General features: G+C 44.5%; 1 protein-coding gene across 1 annotated transcript in view; it reads left to right on the top strand.

Annotated features, from left to right (window-relative positions):
* Positions 1-13,562, top strand: part of LOC144668697 (annexin A4-like) — a 73,637-nt gene extending 60,075 nt beyond the window's left edge. The window contains exons 11-15 of the mRNA XM_078531025.1: positions 1,151-1,244; positions 2,240-2,335; positions 6,987-7,045; positions 9,957-10,079; positions 12,503-13,562. Of these exons, the coding sequence (XP_078387151.1) occupies positions 1,151-1,244; positions 2,240-2,335; positions 6,987-7,045; positions 9,957-10,079; positions 12,503-12,562 (432 nt within the window). The 3' untranslated portion in view covers positions 12,563-13,562. The remainder of the gene's footprint in view (positions 1-1,150; positions 1,245-2,239; positions 2,336-6,986; positions 7,046-9,956; positions 10,080-12,502) is intronic.
* The last annotated feature ends 5,202 nt before the right edge of the window (positions 13,563-18,764 follow it).

Genomic DNA, 18,764 nt, shown 5'->3' with positions numbered 1-18,764 from the left:
CTTCAAGTCCATTCCAAGACTGGCTCATTTGATTACGATGGAGAAAGTGTCTTTGGCTTTAGTGATGCCTGAATATTTAAAGACTTTCGAGCGCCGTATCATTAAAAATGTTCAAGGCTGCTGCAGTCAGAATGAGAACATAACTGGGTAGCCTGCTTTCTGGAGAAACTGACTGACCTCCAGAGCTAAAGCAAGCCTCGAAACAGGAAGTCTGGCAGAGACCCAAGTCAGACACTCCCACTCTAAGAATGTAGCCAAGGTTTCACATCCAAGTTCAAGTGCATAGATTTGCATGAATTTATTCCATCCCCAAATTTAGTTCTGGGATGAAGGGGGATGAAGGGGGATACGGGGGGGGGTGGGGGGGTGGGGTGGTATAAGAGACGTTTCTAGAAACTACAGCCACACTTTATAGGCCTGGCTGAAGAAACTACCTTTTAAAACAAAACCTGGAAGAGTTCCATTTTAATAAGACATTTTTAGTCAGCAGAATTCCCCGATTAAACGTGGAATCCTGAATTGTCCCATTAAATGTGAAATAAAACCGCACCGACGATTGGAGGAGATGCAGTAATGGATTTTCTTTCCCTCCAGCACTTCCACGTTCTAATAACTAAGCCACGAGGGTTTATGCCTGTGTTTTGGCACATGAATGTTTTACACTGTGAGATGTGTCGAGGGGCCCTGCAACTTCCATCCCTGTTGCTCTAGGGTGTAAGAAGTAGTTGCTGTTATTTTAAGGGGATGATTCGGGCACATGGTGAGAACAATTACTAAAGCAGTCCTGTGCCATCCCTGTTGAAAGCCCTGCTCTTTATTGCCCATCCCCAGTTGCCCTAAGTTTGTTACAACTGGGCAGCTACAAGACAAGCACATTGGTGTGAACTTGAACCAAATGTCGACCAGAATGGATTAGGGAAGGAAACCCGCTATCCTTAAGGATAATCGTGACTGGTTAGACTCATTTTGGTGTGTATCGTAACATTTTCCCCAGTAATTGACATGCTTAGTAACAAAATACCCAAATAAGTATTGACAAATTTGATACGTTGAATTCAGAAAGCAAGACCAGAAATGAATTTTGAGATTTTGATGGTGTAGTGGTTTCTTGCTTTGAAGGTCTAATAGAATGTTCTCTTCTCAACCTCAGGATTTATATAATGCAGGAGAAGGGCGTATGGGAACAGATGAGTCGAAGTTTAATGCCATCCTGTGTGCAAGGAATAGATCCCACCTGAAAGCAGGTAATCGTGTCATCCTGACTGCTGTCATGAAAAATATACTTTTCAGTAAATCCTCAGGCAGCCCTATTCACATTAGGTTATATCAGTTCTTCCCCATTGCATAACTTGAGCCATCTAGAGTCAAGCAGAGTACTCTTGCATTTGTAAAAACATTAGAAAACAGGAGCAGGAGTAGACCATATGCCCTCTTGAGCCTGTACCATTCAATAAGAACATAAGAGCATAAGAAATAGGAGCAGAAGTAGGCCATTTGGCCCCTTAAGCCTACCCCGCCATTCAATAAGATCATGGCTGATCTTCTGCCTCACTCCAATTACCCGCTTACTCCCCATATCCATTCCTGAGAGATCAAAAATGAGTCTATCTCAGCCTTTAATATACTTAACTGTGGAGCATCCACAACCCTCTCGGGTAGAGACTTCCAAAGATTCATGACCCTCTGGATGAAGAAATTTCTCCTCATTTCAGTCCTTAATGGTCAACCCTTCCCTATCCAGGGGAAACAGCCTCTCGGTGTCTACCCTGTAAAATTCTTTCAGAATTTTATATGTTTCAAGATGTGTGTCATTGGTCATTATGAATACTAACAGGGGAGATGGTGGCGTGGGACTAGTAATCCAAAGACCCAGGTTCAAATCCCACACCGTAGCTGATAGAATTTAAATTCAATTAATATAATCAGGAATAGTGCCAGTAATGGTGACCATGACAGCTATCATCAATTGTGAACCCATCTGGGTCACTGATGTCCTTTAGGGAAAGAAATCTGCCATTCTTACCTGGTCTGGCCTACATGTGACTTCAGGCCCAAAGAAATGTGGTTGACTCTTAACTGCCCTTTTTTTACATGGGATGTGGGTATCACTGGCAACACTAGCATTTGTTACTCATTCCTAATTGCCCTTAACTGCCCTTTGAAAAAAGAAAATCATTGTCCTCCAGAAATAGAATATTAAGACTTTTTTAATGACTAAACGGTCTGTTTTCTATTTCAGTGTTTGAGGAGTATCGGCAGGTTTGTAAATACGATATTGAGAAGACAATCAGCCGGGAGATGTCTGGGAACCTTGAGAGGGGCATGTTGGCAGTAGGTGAGACATCCTATTGTGTATGTGTATATGTTCAGAAATGCTGCCATTTAAGTTTGGAGCAGGAGAAAAAGGTTTAATTGCAGATTGTTCTGTTGAGGTAGTTTGATTGGGAACTATTACAGTCTCATTGAACACGCAGTTGATGATATAGAAGTTCCTGACTGTAGCCATTAATGGTGCCACAGTAATGTAAGCATTGGAAAGAAGATATAATGCTTCCCATATCTGGGACATTCTTCGTGGTTTAGCAATTACTTGTGAAGTGTCAAGAGTTGTCATTGTAGGCAAATACAGCAACCAATTTGCACACAGCAAGGCCGCGCAAAGAAGAATGAGAAATGACTGGGCAATCTGTTTTGGGTGGAGTTAGCAAGGGATAAATGTTGGCCAAGGTATATGGAGTTAGTTGGCAGATCAGCAGTGACCTCACTGAATGATGGAACAGGCTCGATGGGCTAAATGGCTCATTCCTGTTCTTATGTCCCTAAGACACCTCCCATGCCCCTCCTCAAATAGTGACTTGGGAGTCTTTTACATCGCTGAAAAGCAGCAGGCAGTTTTAACATCTCTGAAAGTCCTCTGATGGGGCAAGACTCTCTCAGGACTGCACTGACCTTGCAGCCCAGGTGATACCTTTAAGTCATCAAGTGTGGCTTTGAACCTACAGGCTCAGAGGTGAGAGTTGCTGTCACTTGAGCCAAGCTGCCATTTGTTGAAACACAGCTAGAAATTTTTCATTTTGTTTATAAGAGCGATCTTATTGAAAGTACAAGGTGGTAGTGGATTCTATTTTTGAGACTAATGGCGAAGACTCCATGATCCCAAGAAGAGAGAACTACGAGCAGGGCCCATCAAGCCTGCTCTGCCATTCAGTGTGATCGTGGCTGATCTTGGGCTTCAACTCCATTCTCCCACCTGTTCCCCATATCCCTTTAATTCCCTGAGAGACCAAAAATCTGTCTATCCCAGCCTTAAACGTATTCAACGATGGAGCATCCACAATCCTCTGGGGTAGAGATTCCAAAGATTCACAACCCTCTGAGTGAAGAAATTTCTCTTCATCTCAGTCCTAAATGATCAGCCCCTTATCCTGAGATTGTGACCCTGTGTTTTAGATTCCCTGACCAGCAGAAACAATCTCTCAGTGTCCACCCTATCAAACCCCTTCAGAATTTGGTACATTTCAATGAGATCGCCTCTCATGCTTCTACACTCCAGAGAATATAAGCCCGATTTACTCAACCTCTCATTGTAGGACATGCTGTTCATCCCAGGAACCAATATAGTGAACCTTCACTGTATCGCCTCCAATGCAAGTATATCCTTCCATAAATGTGGAGACCAAAACTGTACACATTATTCCAGATGCGGCCTCACCAAAACTCTGTACAACTGTAGCAGGAGTTCTTTATTCTTGTACTCTAATCCCCCTCCAATAAAGGCTAAAATCCCATTTTAGAATGAAGAGTATGGAAAGCCCCATTTTCTAGTTAAAGAAGGGGAAAGTTAAGGAGGGATTGAAGAACAGGATGTCAAAATATTATTTATTGATGTGCACATAATGCACATGTGTTTCCTCTTCTGATGCTTTCCAGATTGTAAGTTTGAGGGTTAGTACAGTGAAGCGTGGTCGTTCAGTATCTGTGCGTGTATGTGTGTGCGCGCGCAAGTGCAATAGACAGGTTCAAAGGAGTATTCCCCTTGTGAAAGAGTATTTGCCAAATGCAGCACATGGGAAGTAATTTATGATTGAAATGTAGTCTGTGCCCACACATTTGGTTTGTACTGCCTGGGCAAAATTCTCCACCAACAGCACAGCATCATAAATGCCACTCACCACCCCTGGTGAAATGACCTGGATTACACTGAGTTACAGACATGTTGACACACTAAAGACCGCCCCTCTCCCCCAGCCTGCTGAAAGCAAATGCTTTTTCATGAGCATTCTATCTTTTGGCTTCCCTTATTAAATTGGGTTTGGTGTTTCATTGATCCCACTCCACACAGCTTTTCTCTGACGGTCTTGAAGTGACTCTCCTCCTGCTGCTGCTGCCTATATCCACCCTCTGAACTGCCTGCATTTCATGCTCAGAGTCTCTGTTCCGTGCACCGCATGTGTTCTCATTTCACGATGATTTGGATTGTTTCCATCTGAGGATTCTTAACGGTTGTCTGACCCAGCAGCTTCTCGCAAGGCTAAAGATTGTTGTCGATAATATTTGTATGCAACCATACAACAGATTGTTATCTTGCAATGGGGTAGCCCCTCTGTTATGCTAGCATGGAAAGGACTTTGTTACAAGGTGTTCATCAGATAACCCTGCCAACGTACTTTCTAGTTCTAAGTCTCTATTTTAGTGTAAGATTTAAAATGTAAATTCACTTGTTGTAAACAAGTATCGCCATATCTTGTGACAGGTGAAAGGAAACTGTGGTGACTGAGGTTTGTTTGCGCTGTTCTCCAGGGTCTGTGCTCATGCGGCTATGCTCGTGAATCTTTCTCACAGTTGGCTTGCTGAGCCAGCACATAATGACGTGCTGCCCTTACCTCTATAGGCAGTGGACAGATAAAATGCATTAGTGGTGCCTTCTGCCACCTGAACAGGTTAAAGCAAGTAACTTTGACACGTTTAAAGAGGCAACTGGAAGAGGAAGAAACAACAAGAGAGATTTGGAAGCAGTAATTCAAGTAGGAGCAGCCTTTTGTGTACTAGAAAGACCAGCTGGGCCAAATGGCCTGTTTCTGTACCGCAGGTTCCCTGTAACCCTAAGTAAGTCACGGCAGCAAGCTGCGAATGGAACAGCACAGAGTGAAACTCTTTATATAGGCTTAATGGAATTATCTGCGGTTCTGGCTGCTCGAGAAATTCCAGCAATGTTCTCCTTCTCTTTGCACCAGAAATAACACTTTCCCTCCACTCTGTACCTCCCCCTTTTAATATGGAGGGTCCTGACCAGGCAAGCTGCTCCACCTAGCGGTATGCCCTAAACTTGCAGTGTTTTTCAACTAATAGAGGTGACAATTGAGTTTCTGATTGTCCTGTGCACAATCCCATTACTGTCTTATTAAAATAAAGCTGCTTTACTGTCTGCTATTGGGTTAGTTGGAACTTGAGGCATCTTATCCTAGGTTACTTTTGGCCTTTTTTTTTAAACTGCTCCTTCCCCTGCATTGCCCCTCTTTCATAAAAGTAAGTTTTGCATTTATATGGTGCATTTAACAACCTCAGGACATCCAAAGTGCTTTACAGCCAATGAAACGCTTTTTAAAGCCTGGTTACTATTGTAATGTAGGAAATGTGGCAGTCAACTTGCGCACAGCAAGCTCCCAGAAACAGCATTGTGACAATGACCAGTGGATTTGTTTCACCGCTGTTTCTGTAATCCTGCAGTGCCGTGTTAGCCTTAGATCTTCACAGAAGCTGGAGCTTAAATGTGTAAACTCAGACTGAGCAAGTCAGAACATTGTGTTCTTTCACAGGGTGGTTGTTGCATTTTGAGTTCTCACTTTTAACACAGGAAAATACCCCAGGGAACTTCACAAAACGGGAGTATGGAGAAAAATGATGGCAGGGATGGCAGAAAGCACAGCTGAAAGGGAGGCCTCTGGAGCTGGGGAGAGAGATGGCGCAAATCAATAGGGTCTTGTAAGAGAATATCAGTGTACAGGAACAAGATGGCTGAAGGCTTTATTACTGATGATGCAAGGAAGGCTGGGTACTGCAGACCGGACTCACGACATGGCAAACAGTGAGGCTGTGAAGGGACTTGTAAATAAGAATGAGGATTTCTGTGTGAATAGTCTGTTTGGAAGAATAGCGCTCTATGCTAATCCCAGCAAAAGAGGCAATGCAGATTTACCACAATTAGCATCAAGAGCTCTTTTGCCTGGTTCAGACTGGGCACAGACTGTATGCAAGGAATCATGGAGTGAATATTTAATTGCCAGGTGCAACACTCCAACATACTTCCTGTACTCAAGCAAAGTTGAGTCTCCTCAGTCCTGATGAATGTTTCTCTTCTCAAAATATTGGTGAAGCTTGTCGATGAACATTGGGCATTTTCAGGAATTCTTCACACCCTTCGCAACATAACCCTTCAATCGTTTCTATATGTCCTTCGAATGTTTTAGCCTTATGGTAAAATGAGGAACCCTGTCCCTTTTAAGAGAATGCAAGTGTACTATCATGTGACAGTACTGATGAATCACTGTATAGCGTGGGGAACTGGGAAGTCTAGTTCTGGAGGTTTCTGAGTGAGCACATGTGATCTGGTGCTTTGCCCTATGCCTCAATAAACCATCACTGTTTACTCTTACATCAGTCTCTCCTTGTTATTGATTGAAAGCAGCAATTGAGGAGAAGATAGGAAGGCATGCAGTTGGAGTTCGGTTGGCCAAATAACTCTTGCCCAAGACATAAAAAGCCTGTACCTCTTTAGAGATGGGCTGATGCATTACGTTGTCTGTCAATGGCCAGCATTATTAAAGAGGTACATTAACACTTGGTTGCTGCTGAGAATCTTGGTTTCTAACTTGAACTGTGTTCTTATTGTGTGTGTGTGTGTGTGTGTGCGTGTTCATGGATCATACTATAGCAGTATAATTTTTGTACTGGCAATGGCTAATATGTAACTAATGTTCATTTCACAGTGAAATGTCTGAGAAATACTCCGGCCTTTTTTGCTGAAAGACTCTACAAGTCAATGAAGGTAAAGTTTAATGTCGTTATTTATTTTGCTGGGCTGGTTGAGGTACTGTTCATGCCAAATCCATACTGATTGTCCGTTCGACTAATATGATTGATTCTCTCCTCTAACCTCTTTGCAATATTGGAGTATGGTGGTGATACTTCACCCATTCACTCTTTCAAAAAATAGTGACTGAGCTTCCCTATGTTGAGTTGTGTAGTTTCCCTGGTTGTTCTGCTGAAGTTTGTATGGCTGGGGTTTGATGCAGTAAAGTCAAACCAGTTGTTCCAGTTTATGTGGTGGCTTGGACTACTCAGTTTAAAGAGTGGCCTTAGGCAGCTGTAGCCCAGACTGTGCGAATCCCAGTGTAATCAGTGCTGAAATGAAGTTCGGCCATTGACCAGCCCGTGCAATGTGGAAGCTATCTGCTTCTCCATAGGGAGCAGAGCAGAGGGAAAATGAGCTTTGCTTGTGCATCTCTGAACTGGTTTCAACACAGGTTCAGCTGAGGCCTGTGAAGCACAGTGACCAGCTACCCTGTCAATCAGAGAAGGGTGTTTGGACCAAAGGTTCTTGAAGTTATGAAGAGAAAAGAAGCACTACACAAAGATGTGAAAGAAACATGTTTGAAAATTGTATGTACTTTCTTTACCCAAATTTAAAATTCACCACCTAAAGCCCTCCAGGAACCCTGCATTCCTCCAAATCCAGCCTCTTGTATATCCCCCATTCCTTTCACACTACCATTGGCTACCAGACGTTAAGACATGTAGGCTCCAAGCTCGAATTCCTTCCCAAGTTAGAGTTACTGACCAGGGGAAAGAGCTTCATCCCAATTTATTTGAGCATTTGTAAAGGGTAACCTGTGTTAATATTTTGAATGCAAACCTTTGGTCAGAACTGAAAACTGGAAGATAAGCAAATGTTTTCAGGCAGGAAGGGGGAAGGGCAAGAAAAATCATGTCGGAATATTTTTGCATTAAGACAAAGCTATTTTTCCCAATTAAATTTTCCCCTCTCCTGTGTGCCTTGTGCCATTAATGCTTGGTGAACCAATACACAATTGTAACTTGGTGGAATTAAAAGAGAAAATACTGAAAACACGAGGCAGGTCTTGGCAGTATGTTCAAAGAAATAAAAGGCAGTGCTTGGACTTTTTATCTTAGCCTCTGTCTGTCTCCTCAGTAAAATATCCGGCTATTTTGGGCAGCGTATTACTTATTGCTCACTGTCAGGCTAATTTTCTGATTGTCCTCTTGAGGTTAGCATGGTCTGATCATGTCATTCACGTTGTGATTTAGGTAAGGAATTTACAGAGAAGGAAAAGCTTCAGTCGCCTATATTAATTAACCATTAGGTTGACCCCAGTGTTCAGTCAAGCTGAGGACACACCACTAACATGAAATTTAATCAAACTAAACTAAACTTTTAATTTAATTTATAGTCACTTGTAGGACAGAAGTTGAGTATTACTGAAAAAAAAGAGACATCCTGTTGAAGCTTCTCGTTTTGCACTCACCAGGACCGATGCAAGAATGCCAAATTTCAAAGGGAGCAACAATTTAAACTGCAGGGCAAAAGGGGTGCTGATTGGTTGGCAAGTTGAGTCTTGTTGAGGTGTTGCCATGGAGAATGCACCAGGGAACTATTGTCCTCCACGTTATTGTTTAATTCAAAAAAGGTGCAATGCCTGGACATGTCCCTGCATATGAATATATGTAGCTTCCACCAATTGCAAATGAGCCACATTGCAAGGCTGACTGATGATCTTAAATTGGTTGTTAGTGCAATTCTTAGCAAACTCAAGATTGTTCAACAAGTGCTGTCCAATTGCAGAATCATGTCTAATGTTCGATATTCTGGCCTTTGGTGCGCGCGATCGGTGGGAGTGGTCGAGAAACAGGTCCCCGGCCGCAAATTCATGCTAGCTGGCCAATTAACGGCCGGCCAGCGTGAAACACGCGCTGAAAGGGCCAGTGCTGCTGGGGTGAGGGCGGGAAGAGGGCAGGCAGTGACATTTCTGGTGGTGTGGGTGAGCGCTATGAGAAATCTCCCTGAAGGCAGACCGCTGCCTTGGAGCTGCAAGCCTGAAAATGATCAAATAAAGGTTTAAAAAGCTGCAAAAAAAATGTCCATGCATCACAATCAGGCACCTGAAAATATAGCTGGTAAAAGTGCTGTCCACAGGTAATTATTTTTATTTTATTTCATAGCAGAGAATTCATCCCACTCTTGGATGAGGTTTGATGAAAAATGCAAAGGCTGCATGGCCAATTTCCCCCATCCGCCAGTCGTAAGGTTGGACAGACCATGAAGACAATTGCCCCATTAATGGACTGAATTGCCCTCTTAATTGTCAGCTGGCACGCGTCTGACTTTGACGTGTGCCCGCCAACCGAAATATCATGCAGTGCGCAATGACATCAGGACGATTGCCCAACGTCGTCTTGCACAATTTTATGCCCGATCGTGTCGGGCCCGCGCCTGCCTGTGGGACATAAACTTCTGCCGTATGTTCTGAGTTGAGGACGATCAGTACTTTGCCTATGGCGGACAGCTGAATGCACGCGCTGTTTGATATGATCCTCCAGTTATTGGGACGTGCAGCCTAGGTTACTTGGCATTTAACTTGTCACATTATGATCGGTGTAGATGAGATTTTGTAAAAAAGTTTTCAAGATTCTTTGTCACATCCTGTGGTTTAAAAAGAGCCATCAATTGAGTAGCACGTCACCATCTTCCCTGTCCGTGACTGTCCCATCATTGCAGCTGGTGGGAAGAACTGGGCGATGGAGGAATTTGGAATAGCTGTGGTGGGGAATGAGAATCAAACAGCCAGGAGCTAGGCATTCACGATGGTGTGATTAGTAAGAAAGGAAAGGTCCTTGTATCTCACATGTTAACACATCAGTTTTTCCTGTTTTCCATTTAGGGTTTGGGGACAGATGACAGAACACTGATTCGCATCATGGTGTCTCGTTGCGAGGTCGACATGTTAGATATTCGGGCTGAGTTCAAGAGGACATATGGGCAGTCGCTGTACTCATTCATATCGGTAACTATCCCCTCTTCACCCTTTACCAGTGATATGGGCTCAAACAGCAAGTGCAGAAATTAAGGAGGTTTCTCCAGCTCTATGTTCACTGCTCAACATTACTCTCAACAATCAGCTCATGCTGCAGAACACAGTGGCTATTGTATATTGGCTGGTCCCAGTTTGTTTGTGAAATTAAGTCAGGAGTAGGCACACAATCCTTGATGAAGGTCCTTTTATCTTTTGCTTTCACTCCTGAAAGCTCAGGCAGCCTTGGTCCTTTCCATTTGTTCTGCATGGGCAGCAAACCCCCCCTCCCCAACCCCCCTCACCCCCACACCAGTTCTGTCACCACTCTGTGCTAAGTTAACCCTACAGGAGGTATGCAATTGAACTCTAGGTTAGGGAGAGGGGAAAAGATAAACAAAACTGCCAGTATTCCCATTGTTGATCGCTTTTCGGTGATCTCTGTTGGGAATGACAGGCGACGGAAGAATTCACTGTGAGGCTCTCCAATGTTGAATAGCCAGCCGACTTCCTATCCAGGCAAACCCATGAAGAATGGGCGCATGGGGGAGGTTCTGTAGGATAGGGATACCTGTGGAATCGTAATCCAGCCACAGCCAGCATTTCCATGATAGGAAAAGAGAATCAGGTGACCTGTTGGTTTTTCTTTAGGAGTGTACAATGGTTAAATAGGATAGACGTAGAGAGGATGTTTCCACTTGCTGTTTTTATTTGTTCACGGGATGTGGGTGTCACTGACGAGGCCTGCATACATTGCCCATCCATAATGACCCTCGAGAAGGTGGTGGTGAGCTGCTACCCTGACCCAGCGACAGTGAAGGAACAGCGATATATTTCCAAGTCAGGATGGTGTTTGACTTGAAGGGGGACTTGCAGGTGATGGTTCCCATGTGTTTGCAGGGAATATTTGGGGGCAGGTGGGAGATCAAAACTAGGAGCCATAAATATAAAATAGTCACTAATAAATCCAATAAGGAATTCAAGACAAGCTTCTTTACCAAGAGAATGGTGAGAATATGGAACGTGCTACCAAAAGGAGTATTGAGGCAAATAGTGTATTAAGGGAAACCTGGGTAAACACATGAGGGAGAAAGGAATAGAAAAATATGCTGAAGGGGGCAAGAAGAATAAGGGTACGAGAAGGCTCGATTGAGCAAAAACACAGGCCATAGACCAGGTGGGTCAAATGGCCTTTTTCTGTGCTGTACATTTTATGAAACAAATATGGGAAATTTGATAGTGAGTGCTGGAAGTCTTGCTAGTATTTTGGTGAGTGGGAGGCCAACATTTCAGACACATCAAAAACAGAAATACCTGGAAAAACTCAGCAGGTCTGGCAGCATCGGCGGAGAAGAACAAAGTTGACGTTTCGAGTCCTCGTGACCCTTCAACAGAACTAAGTAAAAATAGGAGAGGGGTGAAATATAAGCTGGTTTAAGGTGGGGGGAGAAGTGGGGGAGGGGGGTGGTTGTAGGGATAAGCAAGCAGTGATAGGATTTCAGACATATCCATGTGTAAATTTCACGTGCAGACCTTCTATTGGACAACAATCAAGTGTGGGAACCAGTTTTGGTGAGACTGCATTTTGGAGTACTGTGTGCTGTTTGGTCTCCAGATTTAAAAAAGGATACACTTGCATTGGAGGTGGTAGAGCAAAGATTCACTAAATTGGTCCCTCGGATGAGGGAGTTGTCCTACAATGAGAAAGTGAATAAGTTGGATTATATTCTCTGGGGTTTAGAAGAATGAGAGGCAATCTCATTGAAATGTACAAGATTCTGAAGGGGTTTGATAGGGTGGACGCAGAGAGATTGTTTCCGCTGGTTGGGGAATCTAAAACACGGGGGCACAGTCTCAGGATAAGGGGCCGATCATTTAGGACTGAGTTGAGAAGGAATTTCTTCACTCAGAGGGTTGCAAATCTTTGGAATTCTCTATCCCAGGGGGCTGTGGATACTCCATCGCTGAATACAGCCGTGATCGTATTGAATAGTGGAGCATACTCAATGGGCCATGTGGTCTACTCCTACTCCTATTTCTTATGTTCTTAACCCTGGCCTACCCTTGACTCAGGCACTAAAGCCTATGGTTCTACATGGAGTTAGCTCATGGTCTCATTGAATGAAAAGGATAATAAATGGCCCCCTCTTATTTCCATGTTCAGCATTGCCTCTGCTGAAATCTTGGTACTGGGAGTCAAAACTGGCTCTGTGCTGGTCTGGATAGCCCAGCTAACCATTGGATTAGTGCCAAGCCTTCCATTCAGTGTAAACCAGCAGTGATAAAATAGGACATTATCTGCATTTAAAATGCTGTGACAAAGAGGTGCTGGGGTGGCTTATTGTGCTTTGCTGTTTAGCTTAATTATCTGATCTTTCCTTCTCATCAGAGGTCTCTCTTGTTCCTTTTATTACCAGGACGACACCTCTGGAGATTACAGGAAGCTCCTTTTGCAGCTGTGTGGCTCAAATGACTAAGAAGGAAGCAAATGTCTGAGGTGGCGGAGAGTCTGATGCAGTTTCTCCAAATGAAAAGCTTGACCCGTCAAAGCATAAAAGCTTCCGTCTCTTCCTTATATTGATTTATTCTGTTATGTATTGGCTTGTAAATGTAATCCAATTTTAGCAGCATTTTCAAGTACATTTGTTCTGCTAAGGTTTATGAGTAAGTGCATTTTCACTTTCCAGGGCATTTTATAACCATCGGGACTGTTATTAACTCCCATTTACACCTTTGAGTTTCTCAATAAGTAAAATACTCCAGCTGTCAAAAATCACACGTGTAGTTGCCTCAGAGAAATTGAACTTAACAAATTGCTTTAAGAGAGCTGAATGGTCTGTATTTTATAAATGCTTTTTCTAAAGCTGGTTGCAGATTAAACTAGGCTGCCATTGTTGTGCCTTCCTGTTCAGAGATTCTAATGTAACAGACAGCAAGAAATTCCTACAGTTTCCTAACATTCTTCACTCAAGTGCACAAGGCTGATTTTTGATTTTAGAAGCTGCACTGTTTGCAGAATTGGAACACACCAAGAACTTTGCATCCTCAGTGTGATTGCCACCATTTGCAATCGAGCCAAAATGGACCTGTTTGTTCAATCCAAGGGCAGAAACCTGCTGTCTGAAGCATCATTTATTTGCCCAGAAACAAGAGTTTGCAGCAATGACATACAGGCCAAGCCTACCTGTACTTGTTCCGATGCCAACAGAAAGATTTGTTTCACGAACCTACAGTTACGGGTTTGGCTTCCTGACCAATGACCCCTCATCCTGCTGGGATTTCTCACAATGCAGCAGGAACACCAGGGATGGGAGGTTAACAGTTACGCAAACCTGGCTGGCTCTTCTTGCTGAAAGTTCATTATTAATGGTGAAGGAGGGTGTCTGAAAGTAAGGGCCCTTGAAAGAAGGGCTAAAATATGTCATGTGCTAAAAATTTAAATGAAACAAAAATAAATGCTATGTAATCAATTCAAAACCATGTTTGGTCAAATCATTCCAGATTCATTACAATATCAGTTCATCTTAGGATGTGTATTTCTTCTGAGATGGAAGTGTGTGCATTTTGCCTTGCTGCAGTGACTCTGAATTCAAGGTGAACTCGATGTATATCTGCTCCAAATTATATAAAGAAAGACTGGTGTTTATATAGGTGCTTTTCACGATCAATAAATATCACAAAATCAATGAAGTACTTTTGAAGTGTAGTCACTGTTGTAATGTAGGAAATGGCAGCTCCCACTAACAGCAATTTGATATTGACCAGGTAATCTGTCTTTGTGTTGTTGATTGAGGATGAATATTGGCCAGGACACTGAGAAGAACTCCCCTAGTCATCTTCAAAGTTGTGCCATGGGATCTTTAACATTCACTTGAGCAGGCAGATGGGATCTCAAGTTAACCTTTTATCAAAAGACAGTGACTTCAACTGTGCAGCACTCCCTCTGTTCTGCACTGGAGTTTCAGAGCTGATTTTTGTGCTTAAGCCTGAGAGTGGGACTTGAACCCGAACCTTGTGAATCAGCAGTGAAACTGCTACCAACTGAGCTACATCTGGTTGATGGTGTGATTATGCTTGGAGATTGTAACATGTGGGTACCTTTACAGAATTTTCTCAACATTGGTGCCATAATAGTTCTCTTCCTTTCTAATCTCTTCTAGCTACTTTCTCTCTCTCTCTCTCATCTCTCCTTTGTCATTCTCTGGTCTTATTACTGTAAAACAAGGGGAAGCAGTGTTCATTTGGCAGCCGACATTGCAAACAGAGGCACAACAAGCTGGACACAACTTCCAGCTCAATATTCTGCAATTCCTAGAACCTATGGAGTCTGTGACACCTGCTTACAGGGACAGAAAGCTAGCGGTCATGCATTGCTGCCACTTGGCTGTGTTTAACCAGACTGTTTTCCTTCCATGAATAATACAGTAGCTCTTTCACTTGTACAAGTGTATTTTTGCTAGGTGCACAAATTGATCATGTTGTGTGAATGTCTAATCACCTTTGTGCCTACATTAATAACCTTATAATTGCACTAGGAGGTGCCATTCTGTATGGCAACAGTGACAACATTGCATTGGCTATAAGTGCTTAGGAGGTCCTGAGGTGATGCAAAGTGCTATATAAATGCAAGATTTTCAAGTCTTAAAATGGGTAAATCTTAAGACTTGCACTCTTCTTACTGACCTCCTTTGTCTCCTGTTCTGCAGCTCTGAGAAGCACTAATTTATAAAAGTATCTCCAATGTCACCAGGCTGAAATTGTGTGTGCTGGGTACAGGGGGCTTTCATTGCGCACTCCCCCACGCCTGCGCAGACTTCAGCACTCACCCTCTTCCCACCCCCACCCCAGCAGCGCTGGCCCTTTCAGCGCGTGTTTCACGCTGGCCGGCCGTTAATTGGCCAGCCAGCATGAAATCGTGGTCGGGGGCTGATCGCAGGTGGTGGGCTCCTTCCCAGTCGTTCCTGGGCCCACCCACCCACCCACCCCTGCCCACCCGCCCACACCCACCCACCCGACGACCTCAAAATCCTGCCCATAAACTAGTACCACTCTTCAAAATTCAGATAAACTAAAAAAGTTAAATGATGGTATCACTTGATCCTTTCCGATATACATGCCTACATAATATCTCCCACAATAGTGACAAAACTTCAAAAGTACTTAATTGGCTGTAAAGCACTTCGGGACATCCAGGAGGTCATGTAAAGGCACCACCTAAATGCAAATCTTTCAATAATATCTTTATAATACACCCTGGAGTTTCAGAACTGTTTAAACTTTGTTGCCAAACAAGAACACACACACATGGATAGAATTTTGTCTTCGCTGCCTGACCAGTTATCTAATGGGGGGATTGCACGGCCTTTATTAAACCCCTGTGACCTACATTCTACTTGGAATCAGTTGATGGAAGACAGGCAGGTTCTATAAAGAGCTGGCACTCTACTGGTCTGGGAAGCAATGACGAAAATCTACCCTGTGCTCTCTTCTTGTCAGTTAGCCAGCTGCTGTACCACACATGGTCTTATGTTATATATTGCTTTTCACAAGTTCTTATGTTTGTCTGATAGTGGTCCACTCAAAACATTGTAGCAATGTTTCTTTAACAGATGGTGATAAGCTTCGAGATTGAGATAACATTCCTACAGCGTTGGTGTTCTGGAATTGTACATTGTGCTCTTATAGTTTCAATCTCATGACTTCCATGGCACTTCCTTATTAAAAGGCTAACATTTTTTGTGCAACTTTAAGGGCAAAAGCCATTTGCAAATCACAGGGGCCTGCAAAGCACATATACAGTGTTCTCACTATCTTACAATGCAAGAAGCTGAGAAATCTCTGGAACAGTTTATATTTCCAGCAGGACACCCAAAGTGGTGGGAAGAATTTTAACTTTCTACTTGACAGAAACTGGGCAAGGGGACAATTATAAGGGAATGGAGTTACCCATTAGTCTCCTGGTCTGATCCTGAAGGCTACAATTTTAAGTGGGGAACCCCAGGGATACCTGCCTGAAACCAGTGTGATCCTTGTTTAAAGATGCGGTCAGCCGCAGATGACATTATCTGCAATCCTCGGGCCTACTTGGACAAGCTCACTTGGCTTCTACACCATCCTAAGTCTGTCAGGAACAGGAAACAAGGCCTGGAGAGCCCCAGAAAGGCAGGTTTCTTTCATTTCTTTTCTGTTCCCTTGCGAGTTAGCAGGAACAGGAAGAACTTCCTCTTCTTTGGCCCTCCATTGTTCACAACTCTTTCAACTCTTTCTGTCTCTTTCAACCTCCTCAGCACCAACAGTTCCTTTAACCAGTTATTCATTATTTCCCAACATCTGCCCCTGGTACAGTTCTCACCGTGTGTCACAGAGTGCACATGGCACCCACCACTGATCCTCTCACATTCTAACTTCTGGGCAAACAACCTTTTACATTTATACATTCGCAGGATGTAGGCAACACTGGGAAGATATTTAACCGCCACACCTACATGGTGGTGGTAATGGGTCACTGCAATTGCTGCAGTTCTCTTGGTAATGTTTCGCAATGGTCTTTTGCAACTGAACGGCTTGTTAAGGCCACTCAACTAATTCTGATCTCTTGTACATCCTGTCTTTCTGCGTTCCTCACTTGCTGGATAAATTTTCCGCCATCTAGAGCTTGTTCCTAAACCTCTCTGTTTTGCTTATTCCTCTCCAAGATCATGCTTTGGTCACCATGTTCAAAACCATGAGGGGAGAAACTATTCCCGTTGATGGAAGGATCACGAACCAGAGGACACTGATTTCAGGTGATTGGCAAAAGCAACAATGTTGGTATGAGAGAAAAAAAAACTTTTTTTATGCAGTAAGTGGTTAGGGTCTGGAATGCACTGCCTGAGAGTGTGGTGGAGGCAGGTTCAATCATGGCTTTCAAAAGAGGATTAAATCTTTATCTGAAGGGAAAAAAAATTGCGTGGCTATGGGAAAGAGGCAGGGGAATGGGACTAGGTGAGTTGCTCTTGCAGAGGGCTGGCACGGCCAGGAAGGGCCAAGTGGCCTCCTTCTGTACTGTAACCATTAATTCTATAGCGTTAATTCTTCTCCTGCACTCAGTGTTTTGTCTGCTTTGTGGTACATCGTTGCTGGGAGGGCCAGATTTAGGGTTCAGGCCAAGGAGTGTTTTTTTATACAGAAGGCAATCACGGTTGGAACAAGTTGCCTAAAGGGGTTGAGGCTGCAAAACTGTATTGGCTGGACGGCTGGTTTGTAATGCAGAGTGATGCCAACAGTGCAGGTTCAATTCCCATACCAGCTGAGGTCATCACCTTTGCCCCTCGCCTGAGGTATGGTGACCCTCAGGTTAAGTTCACCGCCAATCATATCTCTCTGATGAGAGCGAGCCTATGGTCCTCTGGGACTACGGCAACTTTCACATCATGTGCCAGTGAGACTTGGGTCACCTGCCAAAGGCACCTTCTGCTTTAGTTGTGTTGGCATCACACCCTAATATCAGTGTCTGGCCAACATTTATGTGGATAGCACTAGCTAAAGGAGGCATCACCTGTCTAAATGGAAGTCCTGATAATGAAAACTTTTAAATGGAAATAATATAAAGATTGGTCTTGAAGATTTCAAGTGATGGGGCTGTAAGTATTTCCTTTGGCAGCTTGTTCCATTGTGGGATTTTTCAGGGCGCTGGAGACAGCGGCGTCTCTGCAACTCTTTTCGAGTCAAAACAATTAACTAAATTAACAATAACAAGGGATAAATCAAGCACAGTCCCTAATTCAGGTCAGCTGTAAAACCAAGGACAAAGTTTAAAGGAAACTTACAAACATTAAACCAAAATGTGATTAAAGGGGTCAACAAAACACCCCAGTCCCTGCAGTACCCACCAGGCACAGAAGGCCTCGATGGTGCCAGCAAACACCACGTGCTCCCTCTCCAGGGACACCCAGCCGCGAACGTAGCCACGGAAGAGGGACAATCGGGCGGGACTCCCCCCTCGATCGCCCGCTGCCTGGACTTGTTAATGGCCAACCTGGCCAGGCCCAGGTTCACGAGGAGGTCCTCCTCCTTCCTGACCCCCTTCCGCACCGGGTGGGCATCTCTGCAACTCTTTTTTTTTGAGTACAATCACAGTTCTTGGTTTCTGGGAGTGGGACATGAACCCACAACCCTCTGATTCAAAGGTGAGGGTGCTATGAACTGAGCCACAGCTGAATGACACCTCTGCAAGATGCACCTCAACCAGAAGCAACGTTATCATTCTAACTGCTGGCAGCACCTTTTCACTCAATGCATTTCAGCTGCTGACAGCAATGTCACACTCCGGCCACTAGTTGCGCTGCTGCAACCCCGCTCTCCACCCTCCACCCCGCCGCCCCTCTTCCCCCACCCCCACCCCAACCCCACCTCTTTCCTCTGGCGGTCGGCGGCAGCCTGAGTGCCTGCGGGTGGCGCTGTTGGAGGAGGGCGGGAGGCGCTGTTGGCGGAGGGCGGGCGGCGCTGTTGGCGGAGGGCGGGCGGCGCTGTTGGCGGAGGGCGGGCGGCGCTGTTGGCGGAGGGCGAGCGGCGCTGTTGGCGGAGGGCGGGCGGCGCTGTTGGCGGAGGGCGAGTGGCGCTGTTGGGGGAGGGCGGGTGGCGCTGTTGCGGGAGGGCGGGTGGCGCTGTTGGGGGAGGGCGGGTGGCGCTGTTGCGGGA

Source organism: Cetorhinus maximus, chromosome 27 (assembly GCF_964194155.1).
Source record: "Cetorhinus maximus chromosome 27, sCetMax3.hap1.1, whole genome shotgun sequence".
NCBI classification, from domain to species: domain Eukaryota; kingdom Metazoa; phylum Chordata; class Chondrichthyes; order Lamniformes; family Cetorhinidae; genus Cetorhinus; species Cetorhinus maximus.
Note: the sequence above shows the minus strand (reverse complement) of the source record. Positions and strands in the feature narration are given on the sequence as shown.